This window comes from Octopus bimaculoides, chromosome 21 (genome assembly GCF_001194135.2).
Source record: "Octopus bimaculoides isolate UCB-OBI-ISO-001 chromosome 21, ASM119413v2, whole genome shotgun sequence".
In the NCBI taxonomy this organism is placed as follows: Eukaryota; Metazoa; Mollusca; class Cephalopoda; order Octopoda; family Octopodidae; genus Octopus; species Octopus bimaculoides.
Window position 1 is genome coordinate 4059079 of NC_069001.1, and position 18091 is coordinate 4077169.

Genomic DNA, 18091 nt, shown 5'->3' on the forward strand with positions numbered 1-18091 from the left:
CGACTGATTTCCTTGACGATTAGTCCTTTTGCCCCTATCTGATTTGGGACATTTCATTAGTTTCTAACATCCGTTTTTCGTGCTAGCATGGGTTGGGCAGTTTGACCAGACCTGGTAAGGACTGGCCGCATGAGGCTCCAACGTGGCGGTAGCAGTATATATATCCACGTGCTAGGGTGGATCGAAGAGGCGCATTTTTCAATGAAATTCGATTTTTGGTACAGATGTAAGTAAAGGTATTCATTCTCGTATTAATAAATTGTAACATTGAATCGATACTTCGAAAAATAGGGTGGTTTCGTATGATGAATGACGTATGTGCATATGTGCTTGCAATAGTTTTGGTTCTTCTATGAAATGTTTTTATTGTTTAGAATAAGCAAAATTTCTGATATGATGATGAACACTAGGTCGGAGTACTGTGCTATCTCTAGCAGTGATGACACCTCTACTCGTTCATTTTTTTCTGAATATCAGAGGCTTATTCGGTGCAGCATAAAGACTTGCCATGTTTTACACGGCCAGTGGGATGGAGCTTTTGAGTTCCGGAAAATGTCCATTCTGTGAGAATGCCAGTGTGTAACAAATTTTGTGCTGTTCGAGGTGGGGGGTATGAAAAGTTCATAGGCTAACAATGAGTGATGTTAGAGCTGTGAGATCTTCCATACATCAATTTCAACCTTTATTTATAACGACATACTTTCTTTCCAGGTAAACTTGACATTTGGCTCTTCAAACAAGGCTTAAGAAAATAACTGGTACTGACTTTTGAGATAGGACGAAATTTGTTATCAAATACCTGATATTGGTGTGGTTGCTACATCAAGGGGGCACTCCAGCTTTGCTAACAGTGCAAAAGTGAGCAGCTGAATTCCAGAGGGGAGGCAAGAGTCTCAGATTACCCAAGGGCCAGATGTCCCACAACTGCCCCAACCCTGGGTTCTCATTCCTAAGTTTTTCAATATGTATCTCCATGCAGGAATTGCTAGATGTATTTATTGCAAAGAGTTTCTTTCTCTAATGCTTTACATAGTTTAACCCTACATAAGTTAATGTGTGAGTAACTAAACAGGAATTTTGAGAGAAGTGTATGTAAAATTAGTTTAGTATACATCATGGCTATGGGGATCCATAAATAGAAAAAGAATGGTCAAGAACCACTAGGATTGGATGCTAGACTAGAGTATTGAATTTAATTCAACAACACAAATGCTGGTCCCAGTATGTTGCTGACCACTAAACTCTTACCCTATAGTGTAATCCTTAAGTTGAATAATCCACATTGACTGCAGCTTGTATTCTGTTGCGTAAACCTGTTAACACACTCATATTCTCTGCAGTAAAATTTAGTTGTCTTCATTAAAAGCCTGGTCCGGTTTATAGCTAATAAAAATCAAGAGACTCCATATGTCTATTTGTAAGAGCTGGTCTTTTGGAGCATGCTTGTCCATACCGTCTCAACTTTCACCTAGGCATTGTTAGTTTAAGTATCCTAGCATCTGCTCTGCTCTCACACATCCTGAGTTTTAGAGGTTACTAAAATTAGAGCCATTTGGAATAAGGACTTCTCCCTCAGGCAGATTGTATGAAGCCTGTGTGTGTGGACAGATATACTACATGGCAGTGAAACAGATTAACTGCAGAGGACATGTGAAGGCTTGAAATGAAGCCAGCATGTTGTGGATGTGCTGGTATGGCACTGATTTGTATGAATGAAAACAGCTACATAATGAAGTGGTGAGAAATAGTATTACATTTGACAGTAATCTAGATGTTTACGGATTAGCAAAGTATAGAACCAACAGGGAGACTAGTTGCTTGACTTGCTAAAAATAGCTACATCAACCCCTTTCAAAATAGATTTGAGTTTTTTTTATTGCATAGGAAAAATGAGATGTGATGGACCATTGTTGGCATCATGTTGACCATAAGGTTCCTAAACTTTTTCAAGCTGCAACCCCTTTGACACCCCAACTAACCATAACAAACACACCTCTCTCAAGCAAATTCAAAGCAATTGTATTTCACAAATAAAACTTAACCTAATAAACCCATTATTTTGTTGTTTTTACATGAATCACGACCCCATTATCACCCCACTTTTCTTCAATGCCTCCAGGGGGTGCAAAACCACTGATGTAGGGTAATGGAGCCCAAGATGTCATCAGGCTATTCAATCAGAAGTGACCTAGGGTTAAAGAACAATGTTTAAATCTTTACTCTGCTTGTGTTCTCAGAATTGGAGTTATTTTAAATACTGAACAGGAGGCTGATTTCCAGAGGGTATTCCAGACGCATCATTTAACATCCACATTTTTGCAGGGGTGGTCTCCAGGCTTAGGTCAACCCAGGGATAGAGTTGAAATCACTGGGTCATAATATACTGAACTCGAAACCATGTGGTTGGGAAGAAACCTAATAACACAGCCACACTCGTACCTATATTAACGATGAAGACAGTAATTTCTACCACACTAAGCAAGTGTGCTAGTTTGACCATATACCTGGCTAACAAATGAACATAGCTATGGTGTAGAGGAAAATAAGCCATCCACTGGTGTTATGGGCTCAAAGGGTTAATTTGAATTACAGCATAGCTAATCCAGACGATTAGAATCTGATTTGTGAGGGTAAGAAATGAATCACTAATGCATTCTTTGTACAGAAATTACAAGAACAAATCACTATATTCGGAGAAGACATTTCATGAAGCTCTGCTGTGTAATCTGAATTTGGTGGGTTTTAGATGAAAGATTTACAGAAATGCAGCACTTGTACATGAAATGAAGGAATAAATTTACAATTTAGCATGCACTAACACAGACCAGGTCATTAATTTCACAGCATAGACTCACATACTGCCTGCTACTGTATCTGTAAAGGATCGAGTTTAAGTAATCAATAAAACAATAATTTGGGTTTAAAAAGTGTTTAATATAAAATGAATACAAAACACTGATTTTAAAAACTGACAAAGTAAAAAGGAACAAACAAGTGAAATAAATGAGCAAAAATACAGAAATGTCCAACTAGGTTTTCTTATTTCAAATGGTGTAAAAATTCAAATCTTATATTGGTAAATTGAATACAGAAGAATGCATGTGTGTATATGTATTTGGTTACATATAAATTTTACAAAATGGGAGGAAACATTAAAAAATGGAATTCCATTTAAAGTAAAGAGAATTTTGTGTTAGTATATAAAAAAAAATTGGGTATTAACATTGAATAGAACACTTTACAAATCAGCAATAATATAGAGCAAGCCCTACACAGAAAGTCTTTGTATTAAATATATTGAAATGACCAAATATTTAATTAAAAACAAGTCAGGTTTTGGGGGGTTTTTTTGTTTTTTTTTCTAAACTGAACAAGAGTTAAAACATTTAAAGAACTTTGGGAAAATATATTAAGAACTGATGTTAATTTTTCAGTTGGAGGTATAAGGTAACAAAAACAAAATATTAATAGCTAAGGAGGTGGTATGGTTCTTGAAGAAGAACATCAAAATTGAAGTTTCAATTGTTCCCTGGTTCCAAATATAAAATCCAGAGCATCTATTAGAAGTCATTAGAAAAGCAAGGACTTGTTCGGATACATACATACATACATACGGAACAAGCAGAAAAAAATTGGATTATGAACAACCCCTGGAGTTTAACATTTTGACCAAGCACAAGAGAGAAACTAAATTGCATTTTATATTTAAGAATTCTACTGGTACTTAGTTTGACTTCAACAGGAATAAATAGCAAAGTTACCATCCACTTCTCAGAATTTAACTTGTGGCTCTATCATTCTTAATGACAATGAAAAATGTTCCAATTATAATTCACACTCAATGAAACAAACATTAAAAATATTTTAACTCTTAGAGTAAAAAATACCTTTACAAGAAGTTGGGGGGAGAGGGACTATCAATAAGATAATGTAAAAATTTTACAAAAATGTCAGGTTAGTCTAATAAACAGCAACAAACTTTTTTTTATATTTTTTTCTTTTAAGTGTTTGGTTTGAGAAATGCAACGAATATTTCTGGGAGCACTGAAATAACTCAGAATGTAACAAAAAGCGCAAACAAATGAAATATAGTAGTACTTAGGTTTTTAGAGGCTACCTGCCTTATCTAAATATAATGTCAGGAGTAACATATATTTCATACATTAAAATCAAAATCTCAAAGAAATTTATATATATAAATATATATATATAGTAAGAAAAAATTTCGTTAAAAAATTAAAAGGTACTTTCATATAAAGACAGCCAGTTTCGCTGTTTCTTTTTATTTATTTACTAAAGGGTTAGTAAATAGACTATTCCACTTGTGGAGTTAGTCGGCGGACTTCTGGAATAAACTACCACTACCTTATGGGGGAAATTACCAGTAGAAATTTAGTGGAAAAGGACACAGAATTGGAGAGTGAAAATGTTAAAATTGGGCAAAAAATTCTTTCACAGAAAGAATCACCCAATTCCTTAACCTTTTCCTTCAGCATAAGGTCGTGATAGCTAATTCCTAAAGTCTGCCAACTAGCATCTCACGAGTGTAATAGTTTATCAACTAATCCTTTAGTAAATAAATTGGCCATCGATAACAGGAAAGTACCGATAAAAATGTTCTAGTCCCTCTCCTCACGAAAATATTTTGAACCTACCACTTTAAATGGTAAGCAACAGACCGAGTCTGCTATTGAGATGGCAACGTGTTGCCTGAATATTGAACATTTTGCATATAAGCAATACATGGAATAAATGGAGTTTGAGAAGACTGACCAGTGGCTGTGGCGAAGTTCTGTGGGTACATAGTATATAGCTGGTGGGTGTAGGTGTGTTGTGCCGGATAATATACAGGTGTACTGTGCACGGGAGCGGTCATAGACGAATTATAGCGAAAAGAGGATACTGACTGGGGTACAGAAGTAGAAGTTACGTTAGTGTTTTGTAACATACTAACAGCTTTGTGGTACTCAAAACCGAGGTTGTAGAAGTATCTTAAAGTAGCCAAATCCGAGAAAGGTAAGTCTCTTCCGCACGGGTCTTGAGAAACTCCAAAGTTGAAATTTACCAAATTGTTCGCTCGCTCCAAATAAGGAATCCAAATGTGAGGATTTATAGAAATTCGTGAAGTCATATTTACGGGTGCTGATAGAGAAGTCGGGTTATTGTTTACATTGGTAAGAGGTGGTTGATCACCAGTTACAAACATGCTACCGCTCGAAGAGTCATCAGCGCTTACCAATGTCGGCGGTAGAGACGAAGTCGCCAACATTTCGGTATTTGATTGGTCATATTCTAGCTGCTTACAGTAATGGCATTCACAAATAGCATTTTCATTGAAGTTATTTAAAGATTTATCGCTATTTACTTTCTCTGCAACATAGTCGTCGTTTTCTGGGTTTGAACTCTTAGCATATTTATGAAGACTGCGGGAAAATTTAGCAGCTCTACTAGCCGTATTCAGTTTCTTTTGGGTGTAGATTTTAGCATGGCGACTTCCGACAGATTTTTTGACTTTAGTGGAAGTAGTCAAATTACTAGAGACTAATTGACTCGTACCATTCATATGTACAACCATGGTTACTGCTTTTCGGCACTTTCTACCGGTTTTCAATAGGTACCGTTCATTTGAAGGTACGTGTCTTAAACAGTCGTAAGCAACTTGGCATTTCTTACCAAGTTCTTCTACATATACCTCAACATGGCCCTCCGTATCAGTTATTTCTTGAACATGAGCATTATATGTTCGGTCCGTTCCGTCTATTAAAACTTGGCATTTATCTCCCGGCTGAAATTCGGAAAGCCTTTTCGCCAATAACTCAGCTCTTTTAGCTTCTTGCCAGTTATCGAATTCAACATTCCGAAAAATATCTGGATCCAGTGCTTTGGCAACTCTGTAAGGTAATGGAGGACTGGGTTTTTTATTCTCACATTCTTTTCTTGAACCAACACAGTCGAATTCCATATCGTTTTTCTTGTCGCAAGCCAAATTTTTGTTACTTCTAACACGCTTGCATTTATTTTGTTTCCGTAGCATATTCACAGCCTCTTCAATTTCGGTGGGCATTTCAAATACGTTGCGGTACAAAATATCATAAATCACAGACTGACAGAGAGCTGCTTCAGGTGGGAATGACTTTGAGTAGACACTATCATAGTGAACACCATCAAAAAATAATAAAATTTGCTTGGTATAATCAGTTTTAGAGATGGAATATATACTATCCATACCAGTATAGATGAAGAAATTTAGTTTGTATACGTCGGACAAGAGTTTAATTTCTGTATAACTTCCACAAACCTCGCTCTCTTCGAAACTAAAACTTAAATCAACGCAGGTATCTTTGTTGCAGCCACTTGAAAACGAACTACTCGAAGCCAATTTTTCTTCGACAGCCTTCTGTAGGTGGTCATGGAATGCCTGTGTATTGAACAACTGCTCTGAGACAGCTCTGTAGAAACAGGAACCATCTTTGGGGATAGGTTTTCGCCATAATCCTAAGCTATCCAAATATAAATCCACTTCGGTTCTCGGCTTGTTATTAATACTTATAACATTAGACAAGTTGTTGTCCCCCATAATTTTTTCCTTTTTTTTTTAAATAATAATTATCATAGAATAAATTCAAATTCTTACTAACGGCAGTTATTTGCGAGAAAATGTCTCGTTTACCTTTCAGTTCCACGAAGTTACCTATCTCTCCAATTCTAGTCCAAGTGAAGTGCCTTTTATTACATTCGGGGGAGGCGACCAAACTTCGTGACAGGTGCCCATAATTAATTTCAAATTATCTCCCTTTTTCTCACGACTGCCCAATGAGGTTAATCCACCTGTTAACACCTCATCAATTTAGTTGATCCACCTGTGTGATCTCGCTGCTCAGTATTCACCAACGACGAAACAGTTATACTTCATATGACGTGTTAGAGATAGCAGCCAAATCTCCCTCAAATCACACTCCATCTTCTTAGAGGAGGATACGTTGGATAATATTCATGAATTTCTTTGCACATAAGGAAAAAGCGAGATCAAAGATTGACTTGGAGCAAAGAATAACGACAGCTTCAGTTAGTCTTGAACGTGAATCGCCCTGGAGAAGGGTAAACCCAATGAATTAGACTAAGGTGTAAACTGTGGACAGGTTGGAAAATTTTCATTTATTGAAATTTTTTCGTTCTTTATTTTAGACATCACATCATTGTTAATAAAATATTATTATTCAAGCGCATTTTATTTTTATATTCTTCATTTTTCTCTCAATCAATCGTGTCTTCAAGTTAATGTTGGATTTTAATATCAATTCTGTGATAATATATCAAAGATCTTAAAATGTCATCGAGGCCATTGAGTACTTCAAGAATCCAATCGAAATAACGATGAACCTATCTGGAAGTGCAGCGGCAAAAATCGGATGGTCAGACGAAAGATCCTTTCTAAACCATCGAACGACACACAAAGCTATTAAAATTCATTTCACGAAGTGTCAGGATTTCCGTCGCACAACTACGATTTGTTCACTGATATAGTTCCATTGAAACTTTAACTCTTTACCTGTCTTGTGTATCACAGGATATACAGGACATATTTCTCTGATGTCCATGCATCATATATGATGCAAATTCCTATATATATATATTGCTCTGAACGTATGTAATCAAGCCTAATTAAAAGTCTAACAACAAACATGGACGCTTAGGACAAATGCTTTGGTCAGGCAAAGGGTTAGATTTAAAGTAAAGGTATCAGTTTTCCGAGTTATTAGATGGTTAGAATGGCTTTTCCACGATATGATGACTTAAGATCTAGTGATTTAATACACTGTCACACTATCTGAACTCAATCATTACAATAACAAAACGAACCGACAAGCTTATTTGCTCAGTCGTAATTGTAATTGATGGGCGATCTTACGTTGATAGAAAAAGGAATCGTAACGTAAGATCGCCAAATTTTCTTTTTTAAACAGCAACATTGCCGTCTTTGACATGATATAATTGGTGTTTAATGCATTATAGTCACTTTACGTGACTCACTTGGTAGCCATGGCCAATGTTTCCTCTAAATTGTGCACCTGTGCGCGCGCACACCTTTAAATAAAAGGAAAATTTGATAGGTGCGCCAAGTTTTCAGGAAGAAATCGAATTGCTTTTGTTTCTTCTTACAAGCACAAGGCCTGACATTTTGTGGGTCGACTGGTATTTTATCCCTGAAAGGATGAAAAGCAAAGTGGACCTCGGCGGGATTTGAACTTAGAACGTAAAACTGGGAGAAATATCATTAAGCATTGTTGACTGACGTGCTAACGATTCTGCCAGCTCGCCGCCGCCTTCGAATTCATTTTAATTGAAGAAATTCATCGAAAAATTTCATAACAAAATCTTAAATAATAATTGAATTAAAAATGGCGCGTCGTCTTTATTTGTTGAGAAGGTCAATATGGCTTTTGAGCGATCGTTATTCGCATATTCGGGGGTGGGGGGGAGTTTTGTAAACAAGAAAATTTCCGAAATCATGGAAATTACTTCACATTGATGATAAATTTAATGAAAATGGTGGTGAAATAAAATTTGATGGAATCTTAATAATTCAAGATCATTTTGTTGTTCAACAGTTTTCTTTTTTCCGGGGTGGGGGGTTAAATATATAACTGTAGACAAAAGATTTAAATGATGGCATACCTAAACAAAATTTACCTATGCCATCATTAACTTTGCTTCTTCGTCACTTTATGAAAAATGAATATTTTTTTAATGAGATTTTCTACAAATACATTTCATTCTTAATACTCATGCATTTTAATTTACTAAATACAATACAAGACTGAACGATGTTTTTTTTTTTTGTCCCATCTTCCTTCCTTCTTTTCTTTATATAATGAGATTATTTTGCTGTTGTTTATTTTGTTTACATCTCACAGCAGTAACGATGTAAGATTTTGGGTAAACGGATATTAGTAGATAAATATAGGAATGTAAGAGATAGATAGGTGGGTAATAAGTAAATATATCAACAGATCCCTTCTGCATATTTGAAATGAGAGGCAAAAAAAAAAAACACAATTAAAAAAAACACAACTGCAGTAACAGAAGAATGAAAAAAATATAAAAAATATTCTTGGGTATAAAATTTCATTCCTAAGAATATGAGAAATTACTTAAGCTGATGTGTGAGTAGGAGTGTAATGTATGTGTCACGTACCCATAGATATCACCTTATCAATGTAGGGTAGCCATGTCATTTCTTTTAAACAATAAAGCTGTAAAATGAGACAAAATTATGTTCATGTGAGTTTTATCTTATCTTATACATCATACATATATAGGTGGATGCAGGCATGGCTGTGTGGTAAAAAGCTTCTTTGCTAACCACATGGTTCTGGGTTCAGACCCACTGTGTGACACCTTGGACAAATGTCTTCTGGTTGGTCCAAGGCCAACCAGAGCCTTGTGAGAAGACTTGGTAGATAGATGGAAACTGAAAGAAGCCCATCGTCTACAGGTGTGTGTTTTTGTGTAGAAATACAATATTGCTAATTTTATATATATAAAACCCAAAGCCATCGCTCACACATAGGTGTACCTTCATAGCAACTTGTTTTGCAGGTGCCTGAATAGTGATGAACAAACACCAGTTCCCTCTCAGCCATCCCACACTTGATCTGATGGAAGTGGAACATCCCAGAATGTAGCAACTGGAAAGAGAGAGGTCAGTACAAGCACTAGACTAGCAGTACTCCTTTTTCATCAAAGCCACAACCTCACAAACAAGAATCTAACACACTAACCACTACATCACATGCATTCTCTCTCACACACACACTGCTGAAGTATTTGATTATATTTTATCTAGCTTCATCTTATATATGATTTATTACATAAAGATGTGTGTTTTAACTTATCTTTATGTTTATGTATATAAACATATGTAGATATCTACATACATACATACACACACGTATTTATATCCTTGGCAAGAGCAGCAGCTGTTTCCCGTGTCTGAGAATTACAATTTCCTCCTGATTGAGTAGTTCCTCTATATTGATAGTGGAATTACTACACACACACACACACCCACATGTTTAGTACATTAGTACTGGGCAATGGTCTAACAGTGGGACATTGCGCCCACGGTTGCAAGGTCAATGTTTCAATTCCTGGACCGAACGGTGCTTAGTGTTCTTGAGCAAAACACTTCACCTCTACCATCAAGGTGAGTGACCCATGACAATCTCATCCATAATATTGAAACTAAGGATCGACAATACAGAGACCTTCAGAGGCATTTAGATTTGAACATTGATCACAGTACAGTGCCACTGTTGGGACATCAACTAATAACCTCCCATCCATACCCTATCCTTATTCTCCTGGTCAATCGTGATTGTCCAAGTTCCAGAAATTACTGGAATTTCAGAGGGAAACTCCAAAAAGAAATCAATTGCATTTGCTTCCTTAATAATGAGGTTTAAATTAACAACTTCCTGGATTACCCTAAGCTAAACCTACACTGTTAGAAAGGGAGAGAGAGAGAGAGAATCAGGATACAGTGGTCTTGGGTGGGATTGTTAATATGTTTATTAACATACGAGAGGAAATGGATTTAATATTGCTGCTAATCTCCAAGTCATATCAATGGAACCTTAATCCATTCTTTGAAATACAATGGCTGAGAGTTTCTCATGAAATTAACAGGTTCCTCGTGTGTGTGTGTATATGTATTTATATATATATATATTGTATTGATATATGTGTGTGTACATATATATATATTATATAAAGTATATATATATATTATGTATATATATTATATAATGTATATGTATATATATATATATATGTGTGTAAAATAATGTATATATATACACTATATGTAGGTATTTGTGTATCTATATATAAGTATTTATGTATAAGTATGTATTTTATATATATATATGTGTGTGTGTGTGTACTGTCAGTAATCCTCAGATCTTTGACTTTCTCTTTCACTCTCTTAATCTCACTCATACGCTTACTCCCTCTCTCTCCCTTTTTCTCTTTGCCCCTCTCTCTATTTTCAACTTACTTACTCCTTCTCCTACCCCTTTTCATTGCCCATTCATTAACTGACCAACTCCATCAACTGTTTTTCTCTTTGTTTCTTCCCAATCCTTCACTCTTATCATTTAAAAAATCTCTCAGAAATCGCTTCTTTACTTTCTCTCTCTCTCTCTCCCCTCTTTTCCCATTCTCTCTCTTTCTGTCTCTTCCTCTCACCTCATCCTCTGCCTGCTCTCTATCTCTTCTCCCCCTTCTATTTTTCACCTCTGTTTTTTTTTTTCCTCTTTCCTCCACCTGTTTCTCCGTTACTCATCTCACCTCCTCTTCAGTCACATCTCTTGTTCCCACTGCTCTCTGTCTGTCTGTCTCTCTCTCTCTCATTTCCTTTGTCAGTTTCATGTCTCTTCACCCATACATGGTCAACATTTTCATCTCTCCTTTGCTTCCCTATCGATGCTTTGCTGCAAGCCAGCCCTGATCTGGTACATCTACGATCAAAGACATTCTAGCTGTGACCACCTCATCACGTTTTCAGCCTCATCACATATTGTGTCACATATATGCATACAAGCATGACTCTGGTTAAGTTGCTTACTTCTCACACACACACGTGTATGTTCTGTGTGTGTGTGTGAGTCTGTGTATATAATGTTTCATACAAACTCACACACACGTATATGTTCTGTGTGTGTGTGTGAGTCTGTGTATATAATGTTTCATACAAACTCACACATACACACGTTTGTATGAATGTGTGTATATATATATATATATATATATATATATATATATATATACACACATTATATATATATATATATATATATATATATATATATATATATATATATATATATATATGTATAAATTGTATCCATATGTTATATAGATACTCACTTATATACTCACTTATATATATGTTTGTGTGAATGTGTGTATATGTATATAATAGTATAGGTGTATATAAGCAGATTGATAATAAATTACCTTTGCAATGATGTCAAGAAATAGGATGACAGCAAAACGAAATATGAACGTGTGTGTGTGTGTGTTAGTGTCTGATTACGTATGCACTCTAAAAGAAAATCCTTCACTCAGAATCTTGGAAGATATGAGAAATACAAGATCTCAAATTTGAAAAAACAGATAAGGGTTAGTGACAGGAAGAGTACTCAGCTGTAAAACAATGCCTCAATAATATACGCATCTAACTCATGCCGACCTGGAAACATAGAAGTAAAATGAATGATTGAATATATATATATAGACTTCTGTGGCTGTATTGGCAGGATTTTTACAGCTGGATGCCCTTCCTAACACCAACCACCTAGCAGAGTGGATTTAGTGCTTTTTTCATGGCGCAAGCACAGGTGAGGTGAGTAGTGCTTTTTATGTGGCACAAGCACAGGTACATATATATATATATAGAGAGAGAGAGAGAGATAGATAAAGAAAGTTATGGCAGGGTTTTGCATCCACAAGGAATTTAGGAAAGAGGTAGAAAGAAAGGTAGACTGAATAAGAGAGTTTGTTGGAGATGTATTGAGTTCTACTCTTAAGGAACTGTGGTGGGGTAAGTATAAGTAGTACTGAGTGTGTCTGTGTGTCCCTTTGTTTATATTTGCATCTCTCCAAAAATCACTGAGCACTAATCTGTGACCTTGTAATTTCCCCTGTCATCAAACTGTCCACTAGTTTTGTAACTTCAAAGACATGAAGAATAAAAGATGTAAGAGTTATGGACAGGAAGGACATATTGCTGTAAAGCAGTGCCTCGGTAATATATTCTTCTAACCCATGCTGGCAGAAAATAACAAATGAAGAACACATGCATATATACACATATACACAACCATATATGTATATACACATATATACATACACTTGTTTGTGTATCTAGATTAAAACTTCAAATTTAGTGACTGTTTACATCAATATACACACACATGCACATACATGAATACACACACTCTTCTCTTGGAAATTTTTACAGTATCCTCATTGCTCAAAGCTGTTTACATCCGGCTTGGGAAAAAACACGAGATCAATGCTGTTATATAAGAAGTTTTCTCATTTCTATAAATACATGCAATGGATAATGTCTATGCCATCACACACACACACACACACACAAACAAACATATACATGTATATATATATATATATATATATATATATATATATATAGAGAGAGAGAGAGAGAGAGAGAGAGAGCTGTGCGTGAATGTGTGGTGTTAATATATAACAGATATAAAAGATAATAGCTTTATCAATACATATATAAATGTTTAAATGTGTGTGTATATGTTCATATATTACACTTACATAAATTCATTGATATGTATATTTATAGACGTGCATACACATATATATTTACACATGTATGAATATTTATTAATATATGCAATAGAGATATGATGGCTGTTCCATCAGTGTTTATGTATATTTACATAATATCCATATTCATACATATACATGCATATACACATGCATACACACACAATCATATCATGTCCACTTTCCATGCTTGCATGGATTTGACAGCCATCCACAACCTGGGGAAATTCTTCTTTGAGAAAAACCACCCTCCTGGATTAGTTGGTGGACCATGTATTGGTATGGGTACTGCTGCCACATAAAAAGTACTGGTGATGGCGCCATGTAAAAAGTACCCAGTGTTAGAAAGGGCATCCAAGCTAAAGCAGACTGTGGAACCTGATGCAACCCTTGGCCTTGCCAGTCCCTGCAAAGCTGTCTAACCCATGCTAACATGGAAAACGGATGTTAAATGCTGACGGTGTGTGTGTGTGTGTGATTGTTTTCTTGTTCTGACATCATGTGATAGTGGAAAATTAGCATCATTATCATACAAGCAGTGTCATTTGTTTCCAATATTCCACAAAAACATGTCTGGCCACAGGGAAAAACGAGCTTATTTGGTAACGGGTAAGGTTTGGTGACAAGAAGGAATGGTACCCAGCCATTACAAAAAAATCTGTCTTAACAAGTTTTCTCTGACCGATGCGAGCATAGAAAAGTAGACTTTAAAACGATGATGATGGTGATGAAAATGATGAATCAGCTCGTTCAGAGATTGTATTGATCTCTATTTTGTCCCAGACAATTAGAAATTCCACTTTCTAACTTCCATATTTAACAACAAAACAGATATTGAAAACAACAGACATCAATATCTGAGTCATCCTGTGCTATTTTAGACTTCATCTTGACTATTTACCATGTATGGGAAGATTTAATTGCACTAAACCTCAAAAATGCAGACTCTGACTAAATGTTTCCCTCCAGTGTATCATACAATCATTTTATTCATTGTTCATTTAAATGCTGGAATTAATCACAAATCAATGAGCCAAGAACTCCATAAGAATTCCGGTTCATTCACACTCCTTCCCCCTCCTGACCCATTGCCCATATCATGCCTACTTCCTTTGAGGGTTTGCTCTACCATGTACCCATATCCTGCCTAGTGGTTAGGGTATTTGGCTCATGGTTAGTTCAATTCCTGGTGGTGCATTATGTCCTTGAGCAAGACACTTTGTTTCACACTCCTCCAGTTCACTCAGCCGTAGAAATGAGTTGTGATGTCACTGGTACCAAGCTGTACCACTCCAAACAGAGCCCCCAAATAAGTCTAAGAAGAAAGGCTGTGTTCAAGCAGCAGAGAAGATGAAAACTCAACAAGACACACATCCAAGACAACACTCGAAGGAGAGAAGCAGTAACTGACTATAAATTGACCTAGGGTAGGGCAAAGTGGATATTTTATTTCTGCCAGAGACAACTCCTTTGGTGTGTTAGTAACACAGTAAAAGAACTGTGTTCAGTCCATGCGTCATGAAAGGAAGGGCGTCAACCACAAAATAAAAAAAAAACATGCAAAAGGATAAAAAGACTCACTTACAGTTCAGATTCTTGGTTTTTATCTATAATATGTTTCAGATAATGCAGGATTGCGACAAACCTATGGGAAAATGCCAGCATAGAAACTGGACATAGAATTGGACATATATATATAGGAGTGGCTGTGTGGTAAGTAGCTTGCTTACCAACCACATGGTTCTGGGTTCAGTCCCACTGCGTGACACCTTGGGCGAGTGTCTTCTACTATATACTTGGGCCGATCAAAGCCTTGTGAGTGGATTTGGAAGATGGAAACTGAAAGAAACCCATCGTGTGTATATATATATATATATATATATATATACATATATTTAGGAGGAGAGAAAAAAGAAAGAAATATATAAATGATTTCTACATATATGGATAGATAGATAGACAAACAGACAGATAGATAGACTGACAGGTGACTAGATACATAGACAAAAGAAAAAATATACATGATATATATATATATTATATAATGTAGATTGATAGATGCTGAGATGAAAGAAAGTATATGCAAGGTTACTTCACATCTATCCATCTATTGCTCTGTCTACCTACAAAACTATAGATACAGGTAAATAGGTAGGAGGTAGGCAGGTAGATAGGTAAAAGAAGATAGGAAAAAACATACATGATTATTACTATATATGTCCCAAGACATGCATTGATCTCGTTGCTAAAGTAACAAGGAATAAATAGAACACAAATATTGCTTATAATTTAAACTAAACATCAATAAGAGAGAGATATATGTTTAAGATGTTTGCTGTTTTTTTTTTCTTTTAAATTACTCTCTTGCCCACCCAGTCTTTCACAGAAGAAATAACAGCTCTACGACTCTTCCTTCTGAAGGACAGTCACAACAACAGCCAATAGACATACAAGCAGCTTTGATTTATATGGAGGAGGAGTTGGTGGAAATCGGTTAGTGGAAATCAATGATGCTTGATGTGAAGATAAGATGATCAAGGCAATCTTTCGTAGTTGAGTGAATTTAAGATGTGTCTCTTTGTTGCTATTGTTTTTATTGTTGTTGTCATTGTTGTTGCTGCTGCTGCTGATTATCCCAGGTCATTCATTACTGAGAGAACAGATCTATGGTCTTTGTAGCTTTACAGCTGTGACTGTCTCATCTTTGATTACTTTTTATTAGGTTTGCATAAAACACTAGCATGGCTGTGTGCTTAAGAAGTTTACTTCCCAACCACAAGGTTTTCGGTTCTTCCCACTGCTTACCATTTAAGGCCCATTTTTCATGCTGGCATGGGCAGGATGGTTTCACAGGAACTGGCCAGATGGAAGACTACACTAAACTCCGCTGTCTGATGCTGGGGGCAGGGTTTCTATGGCTGGATGCTGGGGGAACACACAAACACACACACACATTTATATATACATACGATGGGCTTCTTTCAGTTTCTCTCTACAAAATCCATCGACAAGGCTTTGGTTGGCCTGATTCTATTGTAGAAGACACTTGCTCAAGTTACCACGCAGTAGAGAAGCCTTGCTTAGTGGTTAGGGACGTTGGACTCATGATGGTAAGATTGTGGCATTGATTCTTGGACCAGATGACGATGTGTTGTGCTCTTGAGCAAGACACTTCATTTCACGTTGCTCCGGTCCACTCAGCTGGCAAAAATAAGTAATTCTGTGACAAACCAGTGTCCTGTTCAGGTGGGGAAATATATCTGCCATGGAAACTGGGAAACCAGCCCTTAGGAGTCGGTATGACTTGAGAAGCCAACTAACTTTACTTTTACCACACAATGGGACTGAACCCGGAACCATGTGGTTGGGAAGCAAACTTCTTACCACACAGCCATGGCTGTACCTTTATATACCGTTTTTTTAAAAAAGATATTCAGGATCTAACAACAAGAGAAGTTTAGTTGTGAAAACGTTCTGCTGTTGTCCACTTGGTCAGGCTGGGTAAAACAATAATAACAACAACAACAACAAAAATAATACAAAAAAAAAAAATCAACCTAGTGTTTCAGAAATGTGTGTTCTAAAAGTAGCAAATTATTGATTTGTCTGTCCGTGATTGATAATTCTCATAGTTAGTAAATACACTAATGAGATCTCTCAGTGGAATCTCCTGTCTAGAGACTAAAGCGTGCCAAACAATCATAACACACACACACACACACACACTTAGAAGAAGTACGTAATACATGTATGTGTGTATATATATATATATATATGTGTGTGTGTGTGTGTGTATGTATGAGCATATGTGTTTGTGTGTGAGTGTATATATACATACACATGTAGGAGTATGTGTTGTGCATAATACATATCAATGTGTAGATATGTGTGTATATTTGTGTGAGTGAGTGTCTATAGATACATACATGTATACGTGTGTGTGTCTGTATACATTGCAAGTTTATGTATACATGCAGATTTGTGTATATATATATATATATATAACTGGATACATGCTAATACAAAGAAGTGAGAGAAAGAAATTGCTGCCCTCTGGGTGCTCTTGGGGTTCTTTTTTACCAGTGTATGACCTTTGACCAATGACCTTTTGAAGGTCATTCATTGATCTCATTAATCCCAGTTGCATTTTCCTTGTCACTTAATTTAAGGGTCAGGCTGGAAAAAGAAAAGCTATGGGCTTTGACCATCTGGTACCTTCTCATACAACCCCTCTTCACCCTCTTATCTCATCCATAAAAGAAGGATTGCATTTACTGCGAGGTGCATCTATGTGATCATTTGTCCCGGTAGAAGAAGCAGCCAAGCTTCCTTTAAATCACTCCCAAACGGCTTAAACAAGGAAAGGGGAAACACACTGGATGATATAATTCTCAAGATACTTAAAAAGAAAAAACAGGTTCTGATGGTCACGTTTGGAATACTTTTGGACAAAGGTCTGCTTAATCAAGCTTGTGGTTAAACTACTACTACTACTACTACTACTATTACTACTACTACTACTACTGATCAACTCTCGTTATATTCATAATGCTTATTAGCAAACCTTGTCTGGAGAAAATCATCTAAATTTTACTTGGTTTTACTAATTAATCTCTAAGCTTCCTTTATGAAAAATCTGCTCCAGCCCCCCCCCCTCTCTATCACCTTTTCATTCTTCATCTCCTTTTCTTTCTCTATCTTTCTCCATCTCTCTCTTTTT

At 36.2% G+C, this 18091-nt stretch overlaps 2 protein-coding genes and 1 long non-coding RNA gene across 3 annotated transcripts in view; 1 reads left to right on the plus strand and 2 right to left on the minus strand.

Moving 5' to 3' along the window:
* The window catches only part of LOC106872034 (uncharacterized), a 3953-nt gene extending 1903 nt beyond the window's left edge, over nucleotides 1-2050 (plus strand). The window contains exon 2 of the long non-coding RNA XR_008266437.1: nucleotides 712-2050. This is a non-coding gene — a long non-coding RNA (uncharacterized LOC106872034). The remainder of the gene's footprint in view (nucleotides 1-711) is intronic.
* The window catches only part of LOC106872037 (serine/threonine-protein kinase 33), a 224305-nt gene that overhangs the window by 74644 nt on the left and 131570 nt on the right, over nucleotides 1-18091 (minus strand). The window lies entirely within an intron of this gene.
* LOC106872033 (uncharacterized) lies at nucleotides 2655-7076 on the minus strand. Its single transcript, XM_014918870.2, has one exon. The coding sequence runs from the start codon at nucleotides 6575-6577 to the stop codon at nucleotides 4688-4690; it is 1890 nt and encodes a 629-aa protein (XP_014774356.1). The 5' UTR covers nucleotides 6578-7076; the 3' UTR covers nucleotides 2655-4687.